Source organism: Micropterus salmoides, unplaced genomic scaffold (genome assembly GCF_014851395.1).
Source record: "Micropterus salmoides isolate LMB-PRFRI ecotype aquatic unplaced genomic scaffold, ASM1485139v1 Ms_hic_scaffold_18, whole genome shotgun sequence".
Lineage (NCBI taxonomy): Eukaryota > Metazoa > Chordata > Actinopteri > Centrarchiformes > Centrarchidae > Micropterus > Micropterus salmoides.
Genome location: NW_024040928.1, coordinates 7,641,337 through 7,667,968, shown reverse-complemented (window position 1 = coordinate 7,667,968; position 26,632 = coordinate 7,641,337). Strand labels below are relative to the sequence as shown.

Here is a 26,632-nt window from a genome sequence, read left to right as displayed (position 1 = left end):
ATGCTAAGGTAAGCTAATAGACTTCCAGTTCTAGCTCCATAGCCTAACATACTGTATGTGTTTCAATCTTCTCCTCTAGCTCTCAGCAGGAACGCAAATAAGCATATGTCCCAAAATGTCAAAATATTCCGTTAAGTGTAAATAATTGATGCTTTCCAGAAATGACAAGTGTTTCACTTTCACAAATTAGCCCAGATGTAATTTCGGTATTAGTACTTTATTTGACTTTTCCCCTCTCCCTTTCTCCCGACTTCCTCATCAGCAGTATTTTGCCCTTTGCTAAACCCTCACTGTAAAAACAATGAAAAATTTTGAAATAGAAAAAAACTTTCCAAATCTAAGAAAGGCTTACACAATTTAGATTTCCATCACTTAAATCTACCAAAGTTTTGGTACCTATTACTGTAAAATGATTGCTGGAATGAAGGTATGGAAAATCACCAAATTTTCTAACATTGAGGCTTTTCCTTTAAAAAATACATAGCAATGACTTTTCTCCAAATTTGGTATACAATATATGCAAAACCAACTGGACATACTTAACTAATACACTCTAGCAGCTCTGCAATAAATCCTTGAAGGTTACAAAGTTAACTTTTAGTTCAGTATTTTTTATATTGGCTATTTATTTAGTATTTTAAAGAGGTTCTGTGGCTGCAGTTTGCGCTGCTGTAGAATTGCATTGAATTATGCTGAGGTTAATAAAAGTTTGTCCACTCCATTTATATCAATGAGGGTAGACGCAGGAACACCACTATATAACTAAACCGCAACATAAACCACATGCTCCAAAATTATCGTACATTTGAATCAACACTAGACAGTAACAAAAACTGAACATTATAGCCTTCATGGTGGCAGATTTGACCACAAAGCTGTTGTATTAGACTGCATTACTTTTAGCTTGTACCTAATAAACCATCAACAAGCCATTTTTTTGATGCAGGGTGAGGTGGGTGTTGGCTGGTCAGTCGAGAAAATGGGAGAGTTTCATGACTTAAGCACTTCACCAACAGGGTGTGATGCCCTGTGCTGACACAGATAGTCGGTGCTTTACAAACATACAGACAGAGGGCAATGTACAGCACTTGACACAGAACTGCCGCCAGTACTTTCTCTGCGGTTGGTAGCATAGCAACAAGTGGTAAACACAAGGCGAGCAGAGACAAGATTACTTGCACAGCTTTCCAAAAAAAAACCAAAACCCAAATATGTAAAGAGGAAGTCCCAGTATTTCCCATGTGGGGTGAATATCTGACCATATATACACACAAGTATGCAATCTTGGCAACAGGAGAAAAAACACAGGACTGCAAGAACAGTTTGTCCTAGATGCATCATACTTCTAAGAGAATGTCTGGCATTCAAAAGAGACACACAGGAGATGGTGTGAGCCTGTACAAGTGACGTTTGTCTGACGTGACGCACACTCAGACAGAGATAGTGACATCACTGGCCTGCTGGGCTAGTGTATATGTATCGCCTCCCCTGGGATACTGTTGCTATGTTTAAACCAAGCCTACCTTAAACAGAAGTAATCCTGGGAATTTTTATTCTAAATGTGAGGGGAGCACAGACAGGTAGCTCTATCACGCACTTGTTGTGCAACAGAAAGGAATTTCCTCAAAGCAACTGAGGGACAAAAAATTGTCAAAACTTTTTTTTTGAATCACAAGGAATATCAAAACACTGGGGGGTGGCGTAAAAAAGACAAAGAAAATATTAAAAATTCCTACCAAACGTCACAGTAAAGTTATACATTTTCTGTAAGTTTAACACAGTGTTTTACAGCATCAAAAAGTAATTTGTGCAGGATTTCACCTCCAGGGGTGTGTTAAGCATGTACAACACTAGACGGGTAAGTCCAGAACATCCTATTGTGGAGCATGCAATGCTGGTTTCATAAATGGGTCTCAGTGTGGAAACTTTAGAATTATTCCCCCTCTGCATGTGCTCTAAATTCACTTTGTAGAGTAACAGTGTACAGAGACAAATGTGGAAATCCTGCCCCCTTCTTCTGTCTTACCCCCTGAATCAGACAGAAATGTGGATTAAGTTTGTTGTGTTTTTACATATGCACTATTTTCACACATGAAAATCCCATGAAAATGTACTGTAGGTCACAAAAACCTATAAAGAAAATGCCATAATAATGATGATGAATAGCCTATATTAAGAGGCATGTCAACTTTGAGACTGTTAAAGTGTTTGACGGTGAAAGAGAATAATCTTAAGTAGAATAAAATAAATAAACACATGCAGAACATGCATACATATAAATGTGTTTTTACCCTAGACTCAACTTTCCCAACCCCACACCTCAAACTAAGCGAATGTTGCAAATCCTGCATTCTAATTCAGTAATGATAAAGCATAGTGGTTAAATAAAATGTATTTGTGGTATTCAAGTGTGTAGGAGGCTGTGCCATTATAGCGAGATAAATGCAAAAATATATGTGCTTTGCAAGCAAAATTATCTTTTATCTTTATGATTATTACAGCCACATAATCTTCTCATTCAGAGAAGTTAGATAATAACAGTGTGGTTCTTATGGTTTATGAACTCGAACTCAACTTCATATTGGAAACTTGAGAGTCTCCTTTTAAACGAATTAAAATTTTGGCCAAACTCAGATGGAAAATAAATGGAAAATATTTGGTTAGCCACTTGAAACAGATAATTTCCCCAATGCAGAAGGGAATTCTTCAAGAGCAAGTCAGGGGCTGTCTCCCTCTCATTCATGCCCATCGTGTCTCATTCATTGAAATAAATAATGGCATGTCCCCTAACCTACATCACAGGTGAAAATAGGTGTCTAGTAGGAAACTACAAGTTTTCAGTCTGAGTCTCTTTGGGGGGGGATTTTTCTCACAAAAGCACGGCACGGTGTGATTTCCCTTACTTTTTCTAAGATAAGTCAATTGGAAATCCCCGCCGAGGCTCCGCCCTCCGAGAGCACAAAACCAGTGCGCCTTCCTCAGCTGCACTACACTTCCCTGACCTTTGCATACAGACGGAGCTGCTACTCAGCTACATGGACGTCCGCAGAGTATCTAACCACAATCAAATGGATTATAACCTGGACAACATGGAGCCCAAACACGGGAAAATGTTGCCCTGCCAAGAGGACCGTTTTGACAGCGGCCTGGATTCCCTGAAGGAGGACGAGCTGGTGAACGAGTTTGAGGACATGGCTGTGAGCACAAGCGAGGACCTCACACAGGAATACGAGCCTTGGAGAAGTGCGGTGACTGAAGACGGTGACACGTAAGTACACTTTTCTAAATTATATTTAAAACTGCAATTATGCATTTTGCAAGTTTGACCCTTCTGCCTAAATCAAATGGGAGTTTTGCAGTAGAGTGCAGCATCCGAACTCTAAACCCAATGCACTGAAAAGATGCTGAAAAGCTGCAAAAGCAGGCATGAAATTGTCTAAAGTTGCACGAAAACAAGAGGCATTTAAAAGTGTGTGTGTGCAGCACAGTTATTCAGTTTGTGTATATGTGTGCGTACTTTGGCCGAGAGCGCAGTCTGGGCGGTGCTAAATTTTGCTCTGCGAGTTCAGGAAAGTCCCTGGCCCGCTGCCAGGAACTGATAAAGCATCAGATGTGTCAAGCCACAACTGGTGGAAATAACCCGACAAAACTCCATTCTTGCGAAACACTCCACTGCTCTGGCTTTGTTCTTTCTTATTTGGCTGGAACCATTTCCTCTGTGTGTAATTTTTTTTTTTTCTCTTTTGAAAAGCACTATTTTAACTAACCCCACCCCCTCCTCTTCACCCCACAGGCTTCTACACTTGGCCATCATTCATGAAGCCACTGAACATGCCCTCCAGATGATCAAGCTGTCCCACAATCACCCCTTCCTCAATGTACAGAACCACCAGAGACAGGTAATAATCCAAATCAAACCCAAATAATTAGACACCAAAATACCAAAATCACCAAAATACACACCCCTGCCTTCCTCATCATGCACACACACACTGCCATTAAAGTCACAACAATAACTAAATATAATTTATAAATGTGTCCTCCCCAGACTGCCCTCCACCTAGCAGTGATCACAGAACAGCCCCAGTTGGTTGAGAGGCTCCTGAAGGCCGGCTGTGACGCTCGGCTGTCCGATGACAGCGGGAACACGGCTCTCCACATCGCCTGCAAAAAGGGCTCCCTCGCCTGCTTTGGCGTCATTACCCAGAACTGCCAACGCCACCTCACCTCTATCGTGTCCTTCCCCAACTACAGTGGTAAGTTTGAGTTCAAGTAGTCTCTTTAAAGACGCACACAGGCGATCATGTTTCACCCATGCAGTTCTGGATTTGGGTTGTTAACCAAGCCTTTTCCTGATTTTGCTCTTCACAGGACAAAACTGCCTCCACTTGGCCTCCATAAACGGCTACATTTCATTGGTTGAAAACCTCGTTCATCTGGGTGCAGACATCAATGCACAGGTAGGTGTCATTAACTCCAAACGCAGCCAGACTAACTTTTCACAGATGTCTAAAGGAAAAGCTCAGTCACATGCAGCAGGAACCTAACATTATTTCTTTCTGCTGTTTCCTATAGGAACAGTGCAGTGGGCGGACGTCACTCCATCTGGCCGTGGATCTCCAGAACCTCGCACTGGTCCGTTGCCTCCTTGACCTTGGCGCCGACGTTAACTGCTTTAACTATGGCGGCTTCACAGCGTACCACCTCACTTACGGGCGCCAAAACGAAGAGATCCGCCACCAGCTGTACGAGAGAACGGCGCAGGAGCTCAGGGAGCTGCCTGAGAGCGAATCAGATGAGAGCGATATGGAGGAGGGGGACGTATCGGAAGATGAGGTCAGTTTCTGATTTTAATGTATTTATGGGCAATATCGGCCTAAGATTTCACATAATCACGTCTTTAAATTATGGGTTCCTGACGGGTTTTTTTGTTTTTTTTCCTACAGCTGTACGATGACATAAAGTTCGGAAAATAAACAGAACTGTCCCTCCACTGGTGAAGAAAGTGAAGCTGCTACTGGGTTGCCCAGCCACGGCCCCACATCAAGGGACATGTCAGTACGCGTCCCCCGTCCAGGTCCAGGTCCACAGGCGGTGGTCTTGGGACCACAAACATGAATGAAGACGGTGTCAAGTCTGGTCAAGTGCGGTCCAGATCACAGAACGATCTGCACCAAAAAACCATAATACAGCAAGACCACGACCTCCATAAAGTCCTTTCATATACTGTATAAATATATATTGATGTGTACATACCAGAGAAGACGTGTAATATATTGTACATACAGAGATATTATTTTTTTTACCTGTACATATGTTGTGTGTGAATTTAAACACTATTAACAAAAAATGGTTAAGAATAAAAAAGTTTATGAATTTAAACAGCACTGACTGGTGTGATTCCTTCACTCAGCATGAGTGTTATTTCCTTCCACGTGATGACTTTCCACGCTGTAAAACAATCATCATTTCTCACTTACACAAAGTGACAAGGAAGAGAGTCATCCCCCAGACTTGTGAAAGATACATAGACGAAAGCGATCACACTCAGCCACTTGGAACAGTCTGGGATTTCCTTGTTAGGGCGAGGTCACCGGGTCTCTGAGTCACCGTGTTGAAAGTCCCTGTGCAGCGTAAGAGGAACATAATGTACTTAAATATTCCACCCTACCCTTGTACTACGGCTGAATGGCAGCTGGTAACTGGCACTGGCTAGAAATACCAAGGAAATGTTTTAAGGTGGAAATGTCTTTACCAAAGTGGGAAAATGTGCCAGAGATAGTTAAGAAGTATGTGTGACAATGGCCAGGAAAGTGCAGCAATGTGGGAAGTATAACACTCACCTGTCAGCTGCAGTGGTGTGGGAAGTATTCAGTTTGGTACTTAGGCAGAACAAGTCCAGCAATGAAAATGTTACTTAAGTAAAACGTCAGTATATACTAAAAGTATTAAAAGGCAACTCTACTCAATACAGAATAATAGCCCCTGGGACTGTTCTATAATAAACAATATCGTTAGATTTTACTCCTTTTACTCATTCTTTATTCTTTACTTGGATTCCCATTAGCTTCCACAAAGTGGCTGCTAGTCTTCCTGGGGTCCACAGAAAATACTATCAAACCATCATTTAAAATATCAGAGCATGCACTAATATAAAAGCAGGATTTTACTGTTGTAGTTGGTTGAAGTGGAGCTCATTTTTAAACTATTTTGTGTAATTATTATTTTCATAATTGATGAAATTGCTGATTATATTTCTGGTTAATCGTTTATATGATTTGTAAAAATGGAAAAAGTGAGAAATGATGTCACAATTACTCAGAGCCCAAAGTGACATAACGCCTGTTCTGTCCAACTAACGCAACAAACCTCAGAATTAGTCAAAATAAATTAAAAGTATTGAAAGTAAAAGCTGCAGATCACAAGTCGAGAAGCTGGAAAGAATGAGAATGTTTTTAAAGTGGGAGGCGGGCATCCCCAGGGGGGCTCCAAACTGTTTCGGGGGAGGCTAAGTAAATACAAGTGGAAAATTATTACATTATCATATGAAGATCACATAGTAGAATAGCCGAAATGTGTGTGTGATTTGGTGAAAGAGGTGGGTCAGAGATACAATTTTAATACAGTCAGAAACGAATAAATGCCTTAGGACAAACCTTTGTTATGTATTTGAAGTTGTCTGAAGTTAAACAGCCATAGTGGACTATATATTAGTGAAACTAAGCAAACTAAAAAAAGTAAGGGGGCACCTTTTTCCAAGGTTTGTCTGAGGGAGGCCCACAGTCTCAAACATTAAAAACCAAACCAATTCAAAATTTAAAAACCCCTAATCTAAACAATCATCTGAATAGTTAATTTTCAGTCAGGTCACCAACTGTTTCAGCTGTACTTATATAAACTGTTGGGTAGTTTAATTTATAACTGAAAATCATATTTCATGTTTTGTATGCCAAAATCTTAATTTGTAAAGTAACTGAAGCTGTCTAACTGTAGTAGTATTTCAAATTTAAGTACAGTACTTGTGTAAATGCACTTAGTTACATCCCACTGCTGGTCAGCTGATAGATGTGTGCACAATAGAGAGGAACTTTTCAGAAAGGAATTACCTGAAATGACCAGCACAACCCACTGTAATTCCCAGTATGAAGTAAACCTGGAGCAAACACTCATTTAGTGCTCAGAAAATGTCACCCAGTGATTTGGTTTATTAGCGGTGTATACTGGATCTAGCCTGTAATTGTCCTCATGGCTGTAAACATTAACTGGATTGTGGACCTGTAGAGAAGCGCAGGGGGATTTTCCCAAGGACAAAGTTATAACTTCTTAAGGACAGTGGAAATTACATAAGAGTCACAGACTTTGAGCTCTACTCTCAGCAGAAAAAAAGTCCTAAAGATTATTATAGGAGGGAAACACTTGATATTTTAGCTGGATTTCTGTAACAGCGGCAAAAAGACGTAGAGTGACTAGAAGTGATGAAATGACTGATGGGAAATGGTCTAAAAGCAACTGAGAATGACTGATCATCCTTTCTAATCATATGTTGATGACATTACACTTGTAAATGCTGAGCTGAGACAGGGTCGTTGTCTAGAATTCTTAACCACTGTTTCCCCCTGACACACACTAGGGGCCAAATGCCAGGGGAACAAATTTTCCCTTCGCAAAGAGAAACTGCTAGTGTTGTAGGAGATATCCGGTGAGTTGAAGTAATCTATTTCTGACATGCTACATGAGCGTAAAAAAAAAAAAGTCTAAACGTTGAGAAAATGAGGTCAAACCAGCTCCACATCACTGTGTAGTAAAATAAGTTCTCCACAGCACCTCGGCGTGTAATTTCATTTCACTGCATTCACGAACAGGAAGCTCAGAGGTTGAGCTCTGAACCACTCATGTTCCCATAAACAATTTTCCCCTGCTGCAAATTCAACTTCGACAGACGAAACTACAGCTGATGAAACAAGATGCTGCTGTTTACATGGCCAGAAGTTCAAAAGCCTACATAAATATTTCTATATTGTATACATGTATAATATGCATGTTACAGCATGCAAAATCATACATCTTCACAATAAATATGAAACGGGTGGTTATTTTACTCCAAAAAACTTTTTTATTTTTTATTATTGTTGAATGAAACAGTGGGGTAAATGTACAGCGAACAAAGATAACACCTCCATCTGGGAACTGCGTATCCCATCATGCTCTACTTGAATCCAACAGTCGACCTCTGCTCGCTCAGTCCCGCTCTGCCAGGGACATTAGGTGGGTGTCCACTTCAGTCTCTGTCAGAATCCTGGAGAGAAGACAAATTTAAGTATTTGATGCTTTTCTTTGCCATATATGATAGTGACTGGATTGCTGGACTGTTGGTTCACCAAAGGAAGCATTATGAGTACATCTCCTATGTTGTGGGAAACTATAACAGGCTCTTTTACTGCTTTCTGACATTTTATAAACAAAAAAATGATTCTATTAAATAGAGAAAATAAGAGGCAGGTATATCCATAATGAAAATAATGTTCAGTTGCAGCCCTAACTAACATATTATAATAAGAATGAGCTTCAGTGTCATTAGGTGACATATTACTTCTGAACTGCTATTCTCATTTTACAGGGGTAATTGATCCTTCGCTAAGCCACGCCCCCCTTAGTTACTGTTGCTAACTCTGACAAACTGTCAGACCCGTCGGACTTTTATCATGGCGCTGCTGCTGTCGGTTACTGGACTCCCCGGAAAAATATTGTCTAATTTTTGTAAAAAGCGATCTCAGAAAGAAGCAGTTGCATTGTGCATTTGAAGGTTGAAAAAATAAAGACAGAAGCTAAAGCCTAACAGTTACCGATCACAGAGTAAAAGTGAACCACCGTATTACCTGATTATTGAGAAAGAGGACAACGATATTAAGGATCAACACTGTTGCTGTACAGTGGGGTAACGTTAGGTCTCTGTTCACTTTTACAATCATTAAAAGCATGACAGTAGCGCTTTATAACGAGCTAGAGTTAGCTAACTAACATTACATTAGGAACAATCCACAGCCTACATTTTTCTGGATTCGTTTTAGGTTTTAGAAAGGTACGTACTTCTCCTTTCAACCTCTCTGGGTACCGACTGTAACTATTACAAGTGCCCCAGGAACAGTGTTTGACCATATCTTGGAAAAGATATGACGACGCCTTTTACATTAGAGTCAATAGAGCGCAGCCATGAAAGTGTTGGACCTCAGTTAGAGAGTGATTGGCCAGCTGCATATTCGGGGCGTGGCTTAGTGAAGGGTCAATTCCAACAGAAGTAGTATTTGCTAAGTTACCATATACAACCATTCAAACTGCTACTATTAAACTAACTTTCAAAAACTGTAACAATTGACTCAATAGCAAGTTGACACTTCAGCAATGAATCAGCTTGCTTGACAGCAATACTACCACGCTAACTAGCCTAACAACTGGCTCATCACAAGTGCGACTTCAATGGTTTTATATGCATCTATTTTCGCTTTGGCTGGATGTTATTTATCAGCTAGAAGCCAAGCTATGCGAACCATGACAGAGTATTTAGCTAGCTAGCAAACAGGTAAGCTGGATTTGGTCTGGACAAATCCACACACTGACTGACTTGATGGAGTCTTCTTTCATCTATTAATCGATAAATTAAGTGGCAGATGAATCCATAATGAAAAATAATGGTCAGGTGCAGCCATAATTCTAACTCATTAGGTGACATGTTATTTCTAAACTGCTATTCTCATTTTACAGGGGTAATTCCAACACCAGAGGTATTTGCCAAATGACCATGGATTGCTGGCCTTTTACCTGAACTTGGGGTCCTGCGTTGTGACAACGGCCAACTCAAGCTCAGAAGGCTTGAAGTCAATGGAGAGAACAGTTGACAGACAAGAGATTGCCGTCTAAAGGGGAGAAAAAGGGGAGTTTAGGTAGAGAGATAAGATTGTGTTTATATTTCTGTTTAATTTACTTGACATTAAAATAATAGTTATAACATTAGAAGCCAAACAGCTGGACCGCCTCTGAAGCTACTTTCACATTCATGTTCCTCCCATATCAACCTGTAAAAAGATTGCCTTGGTACCTCAATAGTTTGTTCAAAGGTCCAGTCCAGTTTCTTTTTCACTTTCTTCTCAAGGAAGCTGGTGGCTTCTGTCTGCTTCACTCCGGCGGCGGTGGCCTTGAAACCACAGTAGTAGCCTGCCGGGTCACATTTGTACACCTGGGGGCCGTGCTCCTCGTCTATGCCGATCACGATCATACCTGCGGGCAACAGGCAATCGGAGAGGACTGTGATCGCAACGTTTGGCTTCAGTGTTTCACACCATTAGATTTGTCTAATGCCAAATCACAACTTTGCTGTCATGAGAAAACCCCGAATGAGAATGAACAAGTACACTCACAGCAGCCCAGTGGTCGCATCTCAGCATTCTGCGTGTAGACTTGCGAGATGTCAGCGATTCTCTTGCACAGCATGTCCACTGGGATCTCATAACCGTACTTGTACTGCCAGTTGGCCGCCTCATAGCGAGCTCGCTGGACTTGAGACCTGCTGTCAGCTGCAAGAGATCAGAGTGGGGGGGGGGGTGGTCGATTATTTCAAAGCACCCATTTTAACTGTCATGCAACCATATTGCGGCTTCAAATCTCAAATGCATGTTTAAATGAAAAGAAAGCTGTCCTCATAGCAAACATACACTTGTTTAGAAAGAGGAACCATCAGCTACAGTAAATTCTGTGACTTGGGAGAACAGAGATGTCAAATAATAATGTCACTTTCAATTTTCCCATTTTTAGCTGAAAATACTTGAAATTATATTAAGAGGTTTAAAGTGGTTTTCAGCCTGTTTTGTTTTTTTTTTGCACCCATGTACTGAAAAAGATACTGCCTTTCCTGCTGCAGGATAAATAAATAAATAAATTCATAAATGTTGACCACCATAGTTTACCAAAAAGGTACAATGAGCAAAGATCCAAAAATGCCTCCAATAATAGAAAGCGAAAATTCAGAAATTAAGAAAATTAAGAAATTTAATTTTCTTAATTAAAATTAAGAAAATTAAATGACGCTGCTTAATATGCACCCTATTTAAGAAAATATCAAACAGATTAAACGCAGATTGTTTGTGCTAAAAAGCGTATTTTTCTAAAATCAGATAAATTCCTGGACTTCTTTGAATAAAATCTAAAAATAATTAACTCCAATGATTCATAACAGACATTGCAAAGTGTGAGCGCCAATTAAATTAATCTCCTTTTACAACATTAGAATAGGTCTCCTGCAAAGTGAGACGTCTTCTTCTTACCAGTCATCCCAGACATTACACATCCAATATTATCTGTTATTCTGAAAAGGTGGGTGACTGTGGCGGCATCCAGAAGCTTGTCCTGTTTCAAGGAAGAAAGGGAGAGAGTTCATCTTTTCATGTCCTTATCGCATCCAGAATACTAACCTGACACTAAATTAAAAAGTGCCTTATGCATTCATGTGATCAGGATAAATATGCATAAAATTATCACACACACACGTCACCTCCTCAGGCCGCATTCAAAGGTACTTTTGGTAAAATAATGAAGAGTATGCGATTATGTCTTCAGCCATAAGATTAAATTTCTTGCTTTTTCCAGATTCAGGTAAAATAAATTGGAAACAATAGTCTTTTGCTGGATAGACCAAGTAAACAATTTAGGATACCACTTTTGGGCTCTAAAAATGTGATGACCATCTGTCAATGTTTCAACATTTTACATACAAGCAAAATAACTGATTTCTCACAACTAAGAGACAAGCAAAGCTACTTTGCAGTAGCTCGACACACTTAATCTTCTTGATTCAATAGCCTATCGGGGCAATAACACATTTCTCTACAGTGCAGCAGTAAAGCCGAATAATCTGCCCACAAATCTGAAATTGAGTATTTCACTGAGCACTTTTAAAGTGGCCTTAAATAAATGGTTACACAGCACCATGTCGCATATTCATTTTTTATGACCAAGAAAACAAGAGCGTGTTTACATAGCTACCCTGTCGCCTGCTATTTATATGCTGATTGTACTGTCTCCGCTTGCAGTCTTGTTGTTATTTTGCTTTTTCTTGTGGTGTGTTTTGTATTATACTAGAGGACCACAATGGAAATAAGCCTTCTGGCCTTACTGTGTTCATCCTCTGTGATTTTGTGATTTTTAAATGCATGTGATGACTGCAGTGCTATGTGTGTTTTTCTCTCCATCAAATTAAAGAATTCATTCATTCATAATTCATGATAAATATACCCCTAATATTAGGGGTGGGGGTAAACAATAGATACAGCATAGTATGCAATATTTTCCATGGCAATGTTGTATCGATACACGGACATCAAGTATCGATCATTTATTATATAAATATAACATGAGAATTTTACTTTTTGGTACTATAATAAAATAAATTGCTCTTTCAGTCCACTAGAAAAATAGATTTCCTTTGGGGACACAATTTGAAGTTGGAAAAAGGTCATAAATTGAAATATATTGCAATTTTTTTTATTTTTTTTAATCGCAATAACATTGTATTGTGACATAAGTACAGTGGGGCCAAAAAGTATTTAGTCAGCCACTGATTGCGCAAGTTCTCCTACTTAGAAATATGAGGTCTGTAATTTTCATCATAGGTACACTTCAACTATGACGGACAAAATGAAAAAAAAATAAAATTCCAGGAAATCACATTGTAGGATTTTTAAAGAATTTATTTGGAAATTATGGTGGAAAATAAGTATTTGATCAATAAGTTCAACTCTTTGTACTTTGTAACATAGCCTTGGTTGGCAATGACAGAGGTCAAACGTTTCCTGTAAGTCTTCACCAGGTTTGCACACACTGTACCTTGAAATGCTTTTTACGGAGCCACTCCTTCATTGCCCGAGCGGTGTGTTTGGGATCATTGTAATGCTGGAAGACCCAGCCACGTTCCATCTTCAAGGCTCTCACTGATGGAAGGAGGTTTTGGCTTAAAATCTCACAATACATAGCCCCGTTCATTCCTTCCTTCTTTCTTAACACGGATCAGTTTTCCTGTCCCTTTCGACAGCACTTTGGTCTTGGCCATGGTTGAGTTTGGAGTCTGACTGTTTGAGGCTGTGGACAGGTGTCTTTTGTACAGATAACGAATTCAAACAGGTGCCATTAATTCAGGTAACGAGTGGAGGACAGAAGAGCTTCTTCAAGAAGAAGTTACAGGTCTGTGAGAGCCAGAAATCTTGCTCGTTTGTGGGTGTCCAAATACATATTTTCCACCATAATTTACGAATAAATTCTTTAAAAATCCTACAATGTGATTTCCTGGATTTTTTCTTCTCATTTTGTCTCTCATAGTTGAAGTGTACCTATGATGAAAATTACAGACCTCTCATCTTTCTAAGAAGGAGAACTTGCACAATCAGTGGCTGACTAAATACTTTTTGGCCCCACTGTATGGTGATATCATATCATGGGGCCTCTGGTGATTCCCACCACTACCTAACAGCCTCCAAAAAGTGAAGGATATACATTTTACTTAATGAATGAACCGTATCGAGTTGAAAATACAATAATTCCAAATGTAAACAGCAGTGTGAAAACAAAGCACTGATATTAACTCACCGGTACTTTTTTCTGTGTTACAACAACTGCACAGTCCTTCCCTCTGACTGCTACTGATGTGAGTCCACCTTGGTTTATGGCCTTGAAAGCATATTCTGCAAACAAAGCAAGACAAGTGGGTGTCTGAGTGTACATGTTCATCTGACAACAGCCCTGAATGGTGGGGAATAGTAAACAACATGTACAGCAGGTTCAATATGTGCAAACACAGACAGCTGTCTACATCAGCAGGAAAGTTAGCAACAAAGAACTGTTATCGGGTGTCATCTGAGTGGCCAGCTGACATTTAATCTTTGACTGCTTCAGTGGGTGCACAGACGTTTTGCATGAGATGCTGCATCAAAACATGGGTTACTTGTAGGACTTATGGCTGCACAATCGGGGAATATCCCCTGTATTACAGCACATTTGCAAAAGTTTGTTTTGTTATTTACTGTTGTTGATAAGATGACATCAACACAAGTCCTGTCCAGCCTAAGAAGAAACTGGATCAATTCCACGAATTAAACCGCAAACTATAAGAACATAACGGTAATATTTTACAGTGGATGTTCCCTTTAAGTCCAACTAACGGTTGCGGTATTATAAAAAATACTTGCAATTGCTGTCATTGCGATTGAATGCTATAATAATTAAGACAGTTTTAATCAAAATACAAATTTAAATAAACCGTAAAAAAGCAACACTTAATAGCAAGTTGACACTTTCAGCAATGAATCAGCTTGCTTGAATGCAATGCTAACCATGCTAACTAGCCTACTAGCCAGCTAGCTCTTCTGAGTTCCGCTGTTTTGTATAATTGCAGCACCAGCAAAGTAGACATAAAATACCAACTGGCTCACCACAAGTGCGACTTTCACGGTTTTATATGCCACTACTTTCGCTTTGGCTGGGTGTTATTTATCAGCTAGAAGCCAAGCTACGCGAACCATGACAGAGCATTTAGCTAGCTAGCAAACAAGTAAGCCTGCGAGCCGGCTTCTGTCTGAACAAATCCACACACTGACCGACTTGATAGAGTCTTCCTTCAGGAGAGAAGATGGTGATGTGTCGATCGAACCCTGCACTTGAGCCTCGGGACATTTTACAAGGTTAAGTTGGCCAAGAAGTTCGTCCAAATGAATTTGCAAGCAGATTTGACTTCATGCACAATATTTCCACCCGGAAGTTGAACTGATGGGACGAACTTCATCCGGTGTGAGAGGCCTGCTTCGTTTCCATGGCGATAGTCACATTCTGGTAGGGCTTGGTGTTCGTGCTTGTTGGTAAAGTAAAATTTACTACAATTTTAAAATACATGTACATGTAGAAGGAAATATAGGCTATTTTATACTCCACTATATTTATTTGACAGCTATATTTACTAGCTACTTTGCTGATTCATATTTTACATAAAAAATAAATAATAAGTTGAACTACCCAACAGTAAATTAAGCAACTGAAATTAGCTATACCTTGACCAGCTTCAATGCAAAAAAGCTATTTACACATAATTGCATTAGTAATAGCCTAATAATAATCCAAATTTATAACACAGTAGGCTTATTTCATAATATAACACTGACAAGGATCATTATGTCTTCGTCCATAAGTACTTTAGATATCTATGTACATTTTATTGACAATTGAAAACTAAACCTTTTTGAATGCAGGCCTTATATTTGTCTTTTTTGTCTGTTTAAAAAAATTAAATAATTTACAGTACAGTATTTTGACATCTTGTATACAAATCATAAAAAATATATTATAAATATATAGTGCATATTGTATACAATCATTATGTGGTACGGAATTGGGATTCAGCATAAAATATAGGCATGTCATACTGTTGTTGGAAAATGATGGCTCCGTTCGAAGTGTCCATCATTCATTTCAATATTTACACTTAATACTATTCTTGTTTACAACTGTGGGAAGTTAAAAGGCAAGGCCCTGTGCATGCAGGCTCATTTATACGTCTTACTGGAACACTTACTAGGTGCATCATTAGTTAATCCTGTGCTTTTCCTGCTGTGACAAGTCAAAAGGCCTATACTACCTTTGTGAATCATATTTAACTTCTTCTTTTCACCATGTCAGGAAGCTGGTGAGTCTGTGTTGCATAGGACTGCAGGCAGAATTTTTTTCCAGGAACACCTTATATGATATAGTTCCATACAAAACCACCAGTAACTACTGCCTCAAAATCTACCTTGGACTTCCCGAGCTACTGTATTGAATGGCATCAAATGTACAGGGTGTTGTACAGGCATCGTGTATCTTGTACATACATACCTATTACACACATGTAAACTGACAAATAAGTGACAGGATCACTTTCATCAATACTTAAGGAAAGGGGGTGTATGTATAAATGTGCATTTTGGTTAACACTGTATATTAACTGTGTCTAGTGTCAGCCCTGACTCCTTTTTAGTTATTTAAGATGTAACATTTAGTGACACATTATATTATTAATATTGTGTAAACTAAGCAGCTTCCATTCACCCGCTAAAGACGCCAATATAAGTCTTGCAGCTAGAATGTATAACTATATATATTACTGAGACAGTGAAAACAGATTCTCTCATCGTATCACAGCTGTACTTTTCCTTATCATATAACAAGCCAAGTGAAAAATAATGCCTACTTTAAAAGGAACATGAGCGAGATTTTTTTTTTTACAGTTCGTGGAACAAAATCACTGACCGATCACTTGGTAAGCATTCAATTCCTATTTCCTTGTTCCTGAAAAAAAAAAAAAAGATACGGTGTAAATGTTTATGTGTCATCAGGGATTTTCCCTATGTCCCCAGGTAGTCAGTGCAGCTGAATAGAGTATGTACGCTTCCTCTTTATAAGTTTAGATAATGACTCATATGACTTCTCAGTGTGGTATCATGATAAGTGATAGAGTCTTAGCTCCGCCGTGCCAACAGGGGTTATCTTGTAATATTCCCTGATGTGGTTTTAAAGAAAAAAGTCCCTGACTTTGGTCCTATTGTAAAAACTATATAATTTGTGACATAATCATAGATGACATACATGGGTGTATCATACATCATTTTTGAGATAAGGTTTTCTAACAACAAACCGTTTGTCATCTAAATATTAAAGTCCAGTGTTGCAAAACATTTGTCCATTCCAGCACAACCACAAGTATTCTTTCTTACTAAACAGTGCTGCTGAAGGATAAACACAAGTTTCCAACATGGATTTTGTAACTCCAAAATATGCAGATTTTAAGATCACTTTAGAAAATGAACATGTCCTGCATTCATTGTACGGGACAAGGAGTTTAGATGTCATTCATTTTGTAAAACATTAATCTATTCTTAAGTTAAAAATGCCTATAAGGCAAAGCAATAACATGCTCCACCTCCTTTATACTTTTCACAACCCAGACAGCAAACCCCCTCACCTATGCTGAAATCTCTCGGTCCTGATACTTCTCACTTTCCTCCCCCTTTCCTGTTTTCTTCCCCACCTCTGTTCTCCCCCCCCAACCCGGCTGCTTCCACTCTTACTCTAATATATCACAGCTCATTCATACAGTATCAGGGCAGCATTTGCACACTGTGCTTCACATTTTAAACAAGAAAGACCCCCACCCCCGGGTCTCAGAGAAGTGGCGTGGGATTGAATTCTGGAGTGAGGGGGGGGGGGATCTCCACCATCTATGAAAATTCTTGCAAAGCAACAGCCTGGCTAATGTTTTCCAAGCACAGAAGTTTAGATGTTAGGCAATAAGGGAAACATTAGTATGATGAGGCCGTTCTCTGAAAACCCTCGTAACTTCAAACGAAATACCATCATTTTTAACCTTTTTTTCTTTTCATTTTACATGCATTCAAAAGCAAAATAAAACTACTGAATAATTTTTGCCAAGCACAAACCAACAAATTTGATGTCCTTTAAGCTTATATTTAACTTTTTAGGGTTCATTGTTTAACTCTATATGGTGTCCTCTTTATTTGTGTTATTATATAAATATAAAATATATAAGATTTAAAAAAAGGAAAAGAGATGAAAAAGAAATATAAAGAAATATAACCGTAGTAATAATATTAATGACAACTTGGATTTTGCAGCGGTTGAGTCAGTGCAGCCAGCGAGGAGGCATTAGGGTTTCCAAATATATTTCTCTGAAAACATCTTTTGTATGTGGTTTTCTGTGCAAACCATGTGCCCAGTCCAGCGTGTACATTTTTACTCTAAATAAGCATAAAAATATAAAGCAGTCTATCTAATTTATCTCACAAATTCAAAATATTCATCATATTTTACAGCGCCAGCTTCTAAGAACCTGAACGGAGCGATCAGCTTCTACGAACAGCTTATCTAAAGTGAACTAAAACGCAGAGTGATACAAAAGTGATATAAGTCTACTGAGCATGTGTGATAACAATGCTTTTGACCTCACTTCCTTTTCGTTCTTTAGAATTTGTATGTTGTTCCTTGTAAATTATCTAGTGGTTTGTCATGTTGCAAACAATCCAGTGGTTGCACAGTAGCCTGAAGTTGAGTTGCAATTAGTGGTGTCACGCTTACTGCCTAAGGAAATGCTTAGTCTTAGACTGAAATGGAAAACCCATTAAGAGATCAAAATAAAATATAATATTGTCATACTGGATTGGTTGCATGACACTGAGACAGCAGAATGCATGCGTCTTTAGGCCGGTGTAGTGTGCTGGGGTTTAAAGTACTTTACACAGATTAACATATGCACAGTGAGTGTGGTTTTAAGGTAGATAAGCTTCACTCTGCAGCACAGAACAGATGCCAGACAATTCCCACCTGGTTTATAGTGTGGATAAAACAAGCCCTGATCTCTTGATCTAATGTCCTAAATTACTGGTGTTTGAGTCTCTGCTCACTCCACTCGTTTGAAGGAGAATATTGTCACACAAGATGGAAAACACAGGCTTGTATTCATTTCCGCTAGAGGTGTGTTTCTCCAGCTCCTCTGTATCTAGGGCTTCAATGAGCTGGTCAGACGCCAGTTAGATCAAGTCTACTTTCATACACTTTTGATTTGCTGAACTACTTGCCAGGAAATGTCTCTGTTGTCCTGTATTTTTGGCATATCTTGACCAGTCTCTACTCACTATTAAGGGAATATATTTGGTTTAAGACCATTTTCCCTTCAGTGCGGCTGTGATTGTCTTCCAGCTAAATATTGGATGTTTTTTAAGACCTACTGAGACCAGAGTATAGGGAAAACAAAACTTACTGTAGTTGACCTCTAAAAGGAAAGAAAAAAACAACTTAGCTCTTGCATAACTACTGCTTATATCAGTAACTCATGGAAGATTAAGAATGCTAACAGAATGTAATTTCTGTTATGGAAAAGAAGAAAATAAAAATAAAATGAATACAAAGCATGTGTAATGCATGGTGTAAATGCATGAAGAACATAGTATGATCAAATTGCAGTTGGATAGTCCAGACCACGTCTGGAGGTGGTCTGGCTCACATTATAATCAGATCTTACCCAGCTATAAATGCAATATGTACAGTGTGACCACAGAAGAAGAAATCTTAAGAAAGAAATTTGGCCAGCAAGTTAAAAGCTCACCTAACTCAACCTCTTACCTCTTAAAAACTACAACTAGCAGCAGCTAGCAAGCCTCAACTTGCAAAAAGCGGTCCGCCAGCCCCACCTAGCTAATTTGCACATGAGCTAATTTGAGATCTGATCACAATGCCACTTATAAATCCATAGGTCTGTGGACCAGATGCTATGGCCACATGTTCCCTAGGCGTAAATGAGGCTTATTGAAGTGTTGAAACAGGGGTGAAACTGATAGGATGCCTCTTAAATGCACAATTATTTCAAACCCCACACATCCAGTTTGTAACACAGGCTTTTTTGAGATCATCAGGATAAGCTGCCAAACTTGGAAAGCTCTCTCCAAAACATTACACAACTGTTTTCACAGAGTATGTGGTACTGTAAATACTGGATACATTTATGGCACTTTATATTCTAAACCTGGGTCTGCCTGTCAGTTACCTGCTGCTGGTGAGCAAGAATTAAAAATAATTAGTTTTGTAGCCAACTTGTGATTCCTCCGCAGTGTGAAATTTAAAAGTGTTTTTGTAATGTGGTTGATGCATCATAATGCTTACACAGTTGGTTGAAATGTACATACCGCAGCGTACGATGTAGATGAGATTCAGCTGGATCAAACTGAGAATTTAACTTTGATAGCCATGTGGCGGATTGACTTTGCAGTTTAGTTAAACCAAAGCTAAAGGCAAGGGCTAAATGCAAGCAGCCTGTTGGTAGCAGAAGTCACGGTGATTGTGCAGTTGCGCCGTATGTTTTGGCACGTGCCTTTTCAGCTTTTTCGAAAGAGACAGCAATGTACGGACAGTTGTATAAGTTTCACTTAAGTTGTATCATTTTATCACATGCACACTTGCATACTTTGTGTCACATGTTGTCCAGAGATGTAAGATAAGTAAAAACTTTACAGTAAAGTTCAGTGAGAGAATAGGCAGTGACAGTGACCTCTGAGTCCTCGTTTTCTCACCCCTCCTATGCTGTTCTTTTCCCAGTAAAAACTGATTCTATGAATTGACTGTATGAACAGTGGGTAACAGCTGACTGGGACCTCGTTGGCTCGTCTTTCAGGGTGAAACATTTAAGAACAAGTGTCTGCGGTAACAATACAGCTAGCATGGAGGCGGGGGGGGGTATCCGTGGTTTTAACCCACATATTCTACTAAAAATGTTACAAAAAAGCCTTAAATACCCAGCACATTATATACCTGAGGGAGACACACAAACACAGATGATATTCACAGACGCTGAGCGCTTTGAATTCAAAATAGATGCACTCCCTGTCAGCACACAGCCTGTAATGTAAAGTAAAGATATAAATATGCCAAAAAAAACTTCATGGGTGGATGTCAGAGGGGTGGGTGAGTTTAATAGCTGTTTTAGACAGCGGCTTACTCCCAAACACTTCTTCTCATTACTGAAAATAACCACAAAGCCGCCCTTTGGGAGGGAAAGATGCTATGTATATTGAGACGGCCTATTATATGCACTTAAAAAATGCAATACAAAATGGAGTGCAAGTTAAACTTGATCAAACTTGACCTGAAGAGAGAAATCCAAATGGGGGCTTCAACCAACAAAAACAACTTTTATTCCATATTCTCTTAAGTAAGTCATCCGCATGAGGAAGTAAACATGTCTCACTCCGCTGTGCCACAGGGCAGCAGGAAACCCAAAACCTCTTCTTCTTTTTCGAAGCCTCTCTGTCTTTTGAGGCGGAGAGCCTTGCAGAGTCTCTCTTAGTACACACCAGCAGGCCTATTCAGACAGGCCCTAACTATCAGATTCTACTGGTACACTTTGTCAGTTCAACCCAGCTCACTGTACAGTTGAGCTATTTAATTATGTCTACTTCTAATGCCCATTATCTGATAGCTGTGTGCAAACCAGACATGCAGGGTGTTGCTCGTGCACTGACAGCAGGTGCAACTTTACCCCTTGCCCTCAGGCTTTGAAGCCGTATCTTTCACTTTATTGAGCGCAAACCAGAAGACAAAAAGCTTCTCCAATGGGTAAGGTTAAAAACATCCACAAAAGCAACTCATTAATTTGCCGCAATTTTACTGAGTTGATAAATTAAAACATTGTTTTAGTTCATAATGCATTTTTTATTAATGCTGCAGGCTCAACAAAAGATGTTTAAAGCAGTAATGGATTTTTTGCCCACTTGTATTCAGTGAAACAAGCTATAAAAACAACACTGAAATATTATCACCTTGAGTTGAGTTAATATGGCTACCATATCAACTCAACTTTTTACACATGCAGCAGTTTTTGTGTGAAATATAAAGAAATACAAATATTATATTTATTACTAAAATTATTACAATAGGTGTGTACTGACCGCCTCTACCTTGAGTTATTGTTGACAGTTAGCTATCATTAGCATCTTGCTTGTTCCTGTAAACAAATGTGTAGGCTGTGTGACATTAGAGCCTGAAGGGAAAAATAGCTTAAGAAGTGCTAGTAGGCCAATTTGGTTACTTTTGGACACAGTCGGGGTAGCTGTTCCTGTTTCCAGTCTATGCTTAGCTAATTTTCCTTAAAAGGGCATACTGTCTGTATCTAACATTATAGTCAGTATCTACATCAACGTGGCTCTCAAATTAAAGTAATACCCTACAACTGGAAACTAAAAAGATTTTCCAGGTGCAGGGAAGTGGCTGATACAAAACCTGGAAAACCCATCTATAGAGTAATTTTGGAGGCCAGGAACCGGCCAGCCTGGTGGCTTCAGTAATAACAGAGTAAAGTCAGAGATCTCCCGTAGGCTTAAGAATAGAGGAAACACCCTGCTGCATTGCAGCAATGCCAACTGTACCATGCAGCAGTGGCCAAACCAGCTGTGCTTTGGACCATTACATACATGATGATGAAAGAAATGCATCAAACCAACATGTGAAAAACCAACAAGAACAATAATACTGTTGTATTACTAAATACTGGGCAATGAGGGAGCAAGGTCATAGCTTGATAGATACGCTTATGGCACACTAGGAGCGAGACTGTGAAAGCGTGACTCATTTTCTGCACACTACTGTACGCCTATAAAAATCCCCCTTTCACACACTTATGCATTCGCTGATTCAGTGTCCACATTGTCCACAAATGGAAAACATGCTCTCATCAATTTTATTTGGTTATGTTAGATAGTCAAACAGGATTAGAAATAAATAACTATATTCAGTGGTGAAGTCACTTCAGGGAATGCTGGGGGAATTTGGAATGAGAAAACTTTTCCCAAAAACGACTTAAGCGTATTAGATGGTTAGTCATGATGCTATTTTGTGTTCAGGCAAAACATAAACTCTATTTAGAGATGGAATCCAATTGATTGATGGGAAATACCTCACTGTATTTAACATTTCTAGCACCTAAAGAATCCTCTTAAATCCTTTGGTGTCATCGTCCTCCTCCTGTCTACTCTGCCTGTTCTCTCTTGCATTCCCAAAGTGAACTGCATCCAGGAAATCTAGCAGGGATTTAAGCTTACATGCAATACTCTCAGAGTAGGAAAATTTATTGCTAGCTTGAGGGTATGCTGGATCTTCAAAACTGTCCCACAACTGTAAATTTGACTTTCATTTCAGCAGTGAGATGTTATGAAAAAGGCAGGAATGTGCTCACAGAGGACTGCTAGAGTGGAATTTTTGCTGGGAATTTCCCGCTAGTGGAAATTGGCACATGCTGTACGCATGTAGCCTAGGTAAAGAGCCTGTTGTCTCTGAGTGTGCATAAACAAACCAGACCGCCCCAGGTGTCTCCTTTTAAGTAGGTGAACAGCAAGTGTGTGCCAGGTGAGACGGTTCAAAAAATGCCTCTTTTTTGTGTGCGAGAGCTTTTGTAGGTCAATTATGAATCATTAGTAGTAGTTTGAAATGTTCCCTGTTCAAGAGGACATGCTGTACTCCACAGTTAACAGCAGACCGCCCAGACATGCATGCCTACTCATTCAGGCCTCTTTTCTAAACTTATTTTAACCTAATTTGGAGTTAGCTTCATGAAAGGGCATTGTTCATTTCAAAATAAAACTGCACATTTAAAGCTGGAAAGCTGCTTTATTTATGAGAAGTAGTTTCAAGAAATGAAAATGAAGCTTGAACAATGTGCAGACCCCGCAGTACTGTTAAAAGTGCATTTTTGCAGAACTGGCAGACTACTGCTAACTTCCAGTAGCACTTTTACAGGGATGCTGCATCTCTCCCTTCTGAAATCCCCCAAACTTTCCCTCCGCCAAATCTCTCCTCCCAACTGCCAAGATAATGGTCTTTTCAGGCCTCCAATGATACACACACACTCTGCTCTGAATCCCCTGCAGCTGGTGTACTGGCTGCCCGGTGAGTAGTTTACACCAGCCATGTGTTCTGCCTGATTGCTTTTCCAGGGTAGAGCAGAGGGCAGTGTTATAAAGACGAGACACGGCTCGCAGGATGGAAGAGGAGGCGTGCGGGGAAGCTTTCGGGCCCAGATGTGTGCAGTAGCAGCCGACCAGGCGCACATCTGCAATCGTTTGAACTTACTGGGGGAATTCCTCTTTCACTGAGTGTCTCCATATATTTTGTCCTGCTGAATCTTCAACTCGGGACAATGAGTTGCTTGACAGCCTCCCTCTGTTCCTTCTCTCATATTTCCCGCTGTGTGTCATGAACTTTTTCCCCACAGACAGACAAACAGGCTGGTCTGGTAGCGACTCCAGAAGGCGTGGGATCCTTTGTGTGGGGGAAATTTAAAGGGAAGATAAAAGAGCCAAGTCTTAAATACATATACAGTACTGTGTATGAGGCACAGACATAACAAGCACTTAGCTATGAGGTTGTATCTGGTATTGTGGGCTTTGAATGCACCTCACCACACATGTCCTCAAGTGCTTTATCAAAGCAGCGACCAGGAGACAGGCTCCTGCTTGCCAAAAAGGCATCCAAAAATGTAAATAGCAATTTCATTTTAACAGCTCTGGTAAGTGGGTTAAATTTAACAAAGGGCTAAAAATATCTATTGTTTTGCTGCGTGGGCTGGCCAGAGCACAACAAAAGCAGGGAGTTTCCTCTCCTCCAGGATGTCGGGAGATTTCCTTGTACTAGTATTTCAAGATTCGGGACAAGATGTTCTGACTGACACTGAGATGCACTTCAATGCGCAACCTCCTCTGGGACACAGCGTTCTTCACATTCAGTCTTTTCTCCAGGAACGGAATCAGTTCTATAACATCAAAAGCATCAAGTAACGCGTACAGGCTGGACCTGCATTATCCATTCCATGAAATCATGTTCTGTAATGTGTGTGTGTGTTTATGCAGGTGATGTCGTATGATATTACCACTCCCTGAAGACTCACACGCTCACTATTTACATGAGCTTTTGCTCCTGATACTCCCTTTTTGCAGGTCATTGATGACTGGACACACCCAGTGTTGTCATATTCAGGAAATAGGATGTGAAGAGAGGTCATATTTAATACAAATACACACATGCTTTATAAACATTTACAATTTTCTTAAGAGGGACAACTGAGACAACGGCTTTCTTTAGAATGCAGATAACAAACTCCACTATAAATATCAAGGATTGTGTTCTCCTTTCAGTATTAGTCTAACTGTCTAACTATAGAAATAAAAAGTCTTCATGTTACAGATGGGTTTTTGTGCTGTGCCTTCTGCATTAGTAGAGCCTCAGTCCAGAGGCTCAAACAGTATATTTAGGGACAGATTACACAGGATCTGTCTGGCTTACTGGCCCATTTATGCTCCTGGTATTAGCATTACGTCTTGTGTCTGCATTGTGTCTAAAGCTGCGCTGATCAATATTTTTACATTAAAAACTGTCCAGATGACTATGTGTAATGTGAAAGGGTTTGCTAATAGTGAAGACAAGACAGAGAATTATGACCCAGCTTTGCAGTGTTTTAGGGTCCTTTAGCTCATTGTTTTGGTTTTTCAGCCTGCAACTTTATTGTCTTGGTTTACTCTCACCGTTCTCATTAGCATTGTTTCCAGCAGCAGGCAGCCTACCTACAAAATACCTCTATAAACCAGCTGTACGCTACCTGTCCAGCACCAAACAGCAAAGAGCCAGAAATTAACCTCAGTAGTTGGTAGAAACCAAAAACACAGCTAAAGGAGAGTAATGCTATTAAGCGATCAACTTCTGTGATGTCTAAAATGTTATTGTGTAATAAAAGGGGGGAAATAATTAGCTTAGGTCCACGGTGCTTTACATTTGTTCTGGTCTAAGGTTAGTTGCCACCTGCAGTGCAACTCTGGATTGGACTGGACTCCAGGACTCCATGCAACCAGATCTGTCTACCTAATGTCTTTTCTACTTTTTACATTCTAGCATTTACAAAAATTAACTGATTTGCCTGAGGAGGGCCAAATGGATATTGGTGGCCATTACCATTACATAAGGACAAATTTAAAGCAGATGATAACTCCGGCTTGCCTTTGTGCTCCCTGAAATACTATAGATAATACAATGTCACAAGGTACAGTACATAGAGTCCCTGTTCTGTAATTTTTGTCACCAGCAGCAGACTACCACAAGTTGAGCAATTTGTCACTGACCAGGTTCTTACCGCTTCTTTGTTTCAAACCCCTGTTCACACCCCTCACTGTGTAACAGATCTGAGAACATGGGTGACAGACACATGGGTGCTGCTCTTTACAGAGGAAAGTACCTAAAGTGTACATCTGGACCTCAGTGTCCTTTGCAGGATCACACTCCACCCATGCAGGCACATTATTCTGCAGAGGATGTTTCACTACCGTTCTGCTCTGACCAACAGTTACATAAGCCATTCTGAAAAAGGGAGCAGGCCTCCACCCTGCAAAACAAAACACCCAGTCAAGGGTTCTCAAACTAATGCCAAAATAATCAGACTCCCTGCAACTTGCTCCAAATGGAAATTACATTTAATCTAGGGAGTCAAAGGTGCACAATTTGTGACAGCAAACATTAGTTAGTTTCACATCAATGCACATACCCAGTATATTGCACATATTTGTTGTTTGTTGTTAAGTGTTAATTGTTAGTCTTCTATATTTTGTCAGTCTATTCCATATTTATATATTTCTACATGTATTTATGTCAACTGTATGTTTGCCTGCGTGTAGCACCTTATCCTCGTACGTGTGAAAACTACTTGGCAACAAAGAATTTCCTGATTCTGATTATTACCTAATTACATACAGTATAATATACCTACAACTTTTGACAACTCTTTTTATTTTTTTTTACTTTTAAATCCATCAACTAAACATTTGAATGGGAGGACTTGGGCACAAGGGGGCACATTTGTCAAATGAGTAGAAATATGTTAAGATTAAGGTTTAATGCCCTGGTTCTTGCCCCCCAAGTAGGAGGTTGCCCCCCAGCCTCCTACATACCAGACTGAAAGAGACACAAATAGGTCACATAGGTCATTTGTAGTTGTTTTGCATCTCTTTGCAGTTGTTTTACA

The 26,632-nt window shown here is 39.7% G+C and overlaps 2 protein-coding genes across 2 annotated transcripts; one reads left to right on the top strand and one right to left on the bottom strand.

Moving 5' to 3' along the window:
• The first annotated feature begins 2,982 nt into the window (after positions 1-2,982).
• Positions 2,983-5,382, top strand: nfkbiaa (nuclear factor of kappa light polypeptide gene enhancer in B-cells inhibitor, alpha a). Its single transcript, XM_038726829.1, has 6 exons — positions 2,983-3,268; positions 3,794-3,899; positions 4,049-4,256; positions 4,372-4,460; positions 4,576-4,836; positions 4,947-5,382. Exons 1-6 carry the CDS (start codon positions 3,036-3,038, stop codon positions 4,974-4,976), a joined length of 927 nt encoding a protein of 308 aa, XP_038582757.1. The 5' UTR covers positions 2,983-3,035; the 3' UTR covers positions 4,977-5,382.
• A 2,708-nt stretch (positions 5,383-8,090) lies between these two features.
• Positions 8,091-14,806, bottom strand: LOC119908910 (proteasome subunit alpha type-6). Its single transcript, XM_038726830.1, has 7 exons — positions 14,637-14,806; positions 13,630-13,724; positions 11,316-11,397; positions 10,413-10,568; positions 10,094-10,272; positions 9,817-9,911; positions 8,091-8,296 (listed from the first exon to the last, which is right to left on the bottom strand). Exons 1-7 carry the CDS (start codon positions 14,710-14,712, stop codon positions 8,239-8,241), a joined length of 741 nt encoding a protein of 246 aa, XP_038582758.1. The 5' UTR covers positions 14,713-14,806; the 3' UTR covers positions 8,091-8,238.
• Between the last annotated feature and the right edge of the window lie 11,826 nt (positions 14,807-26,632).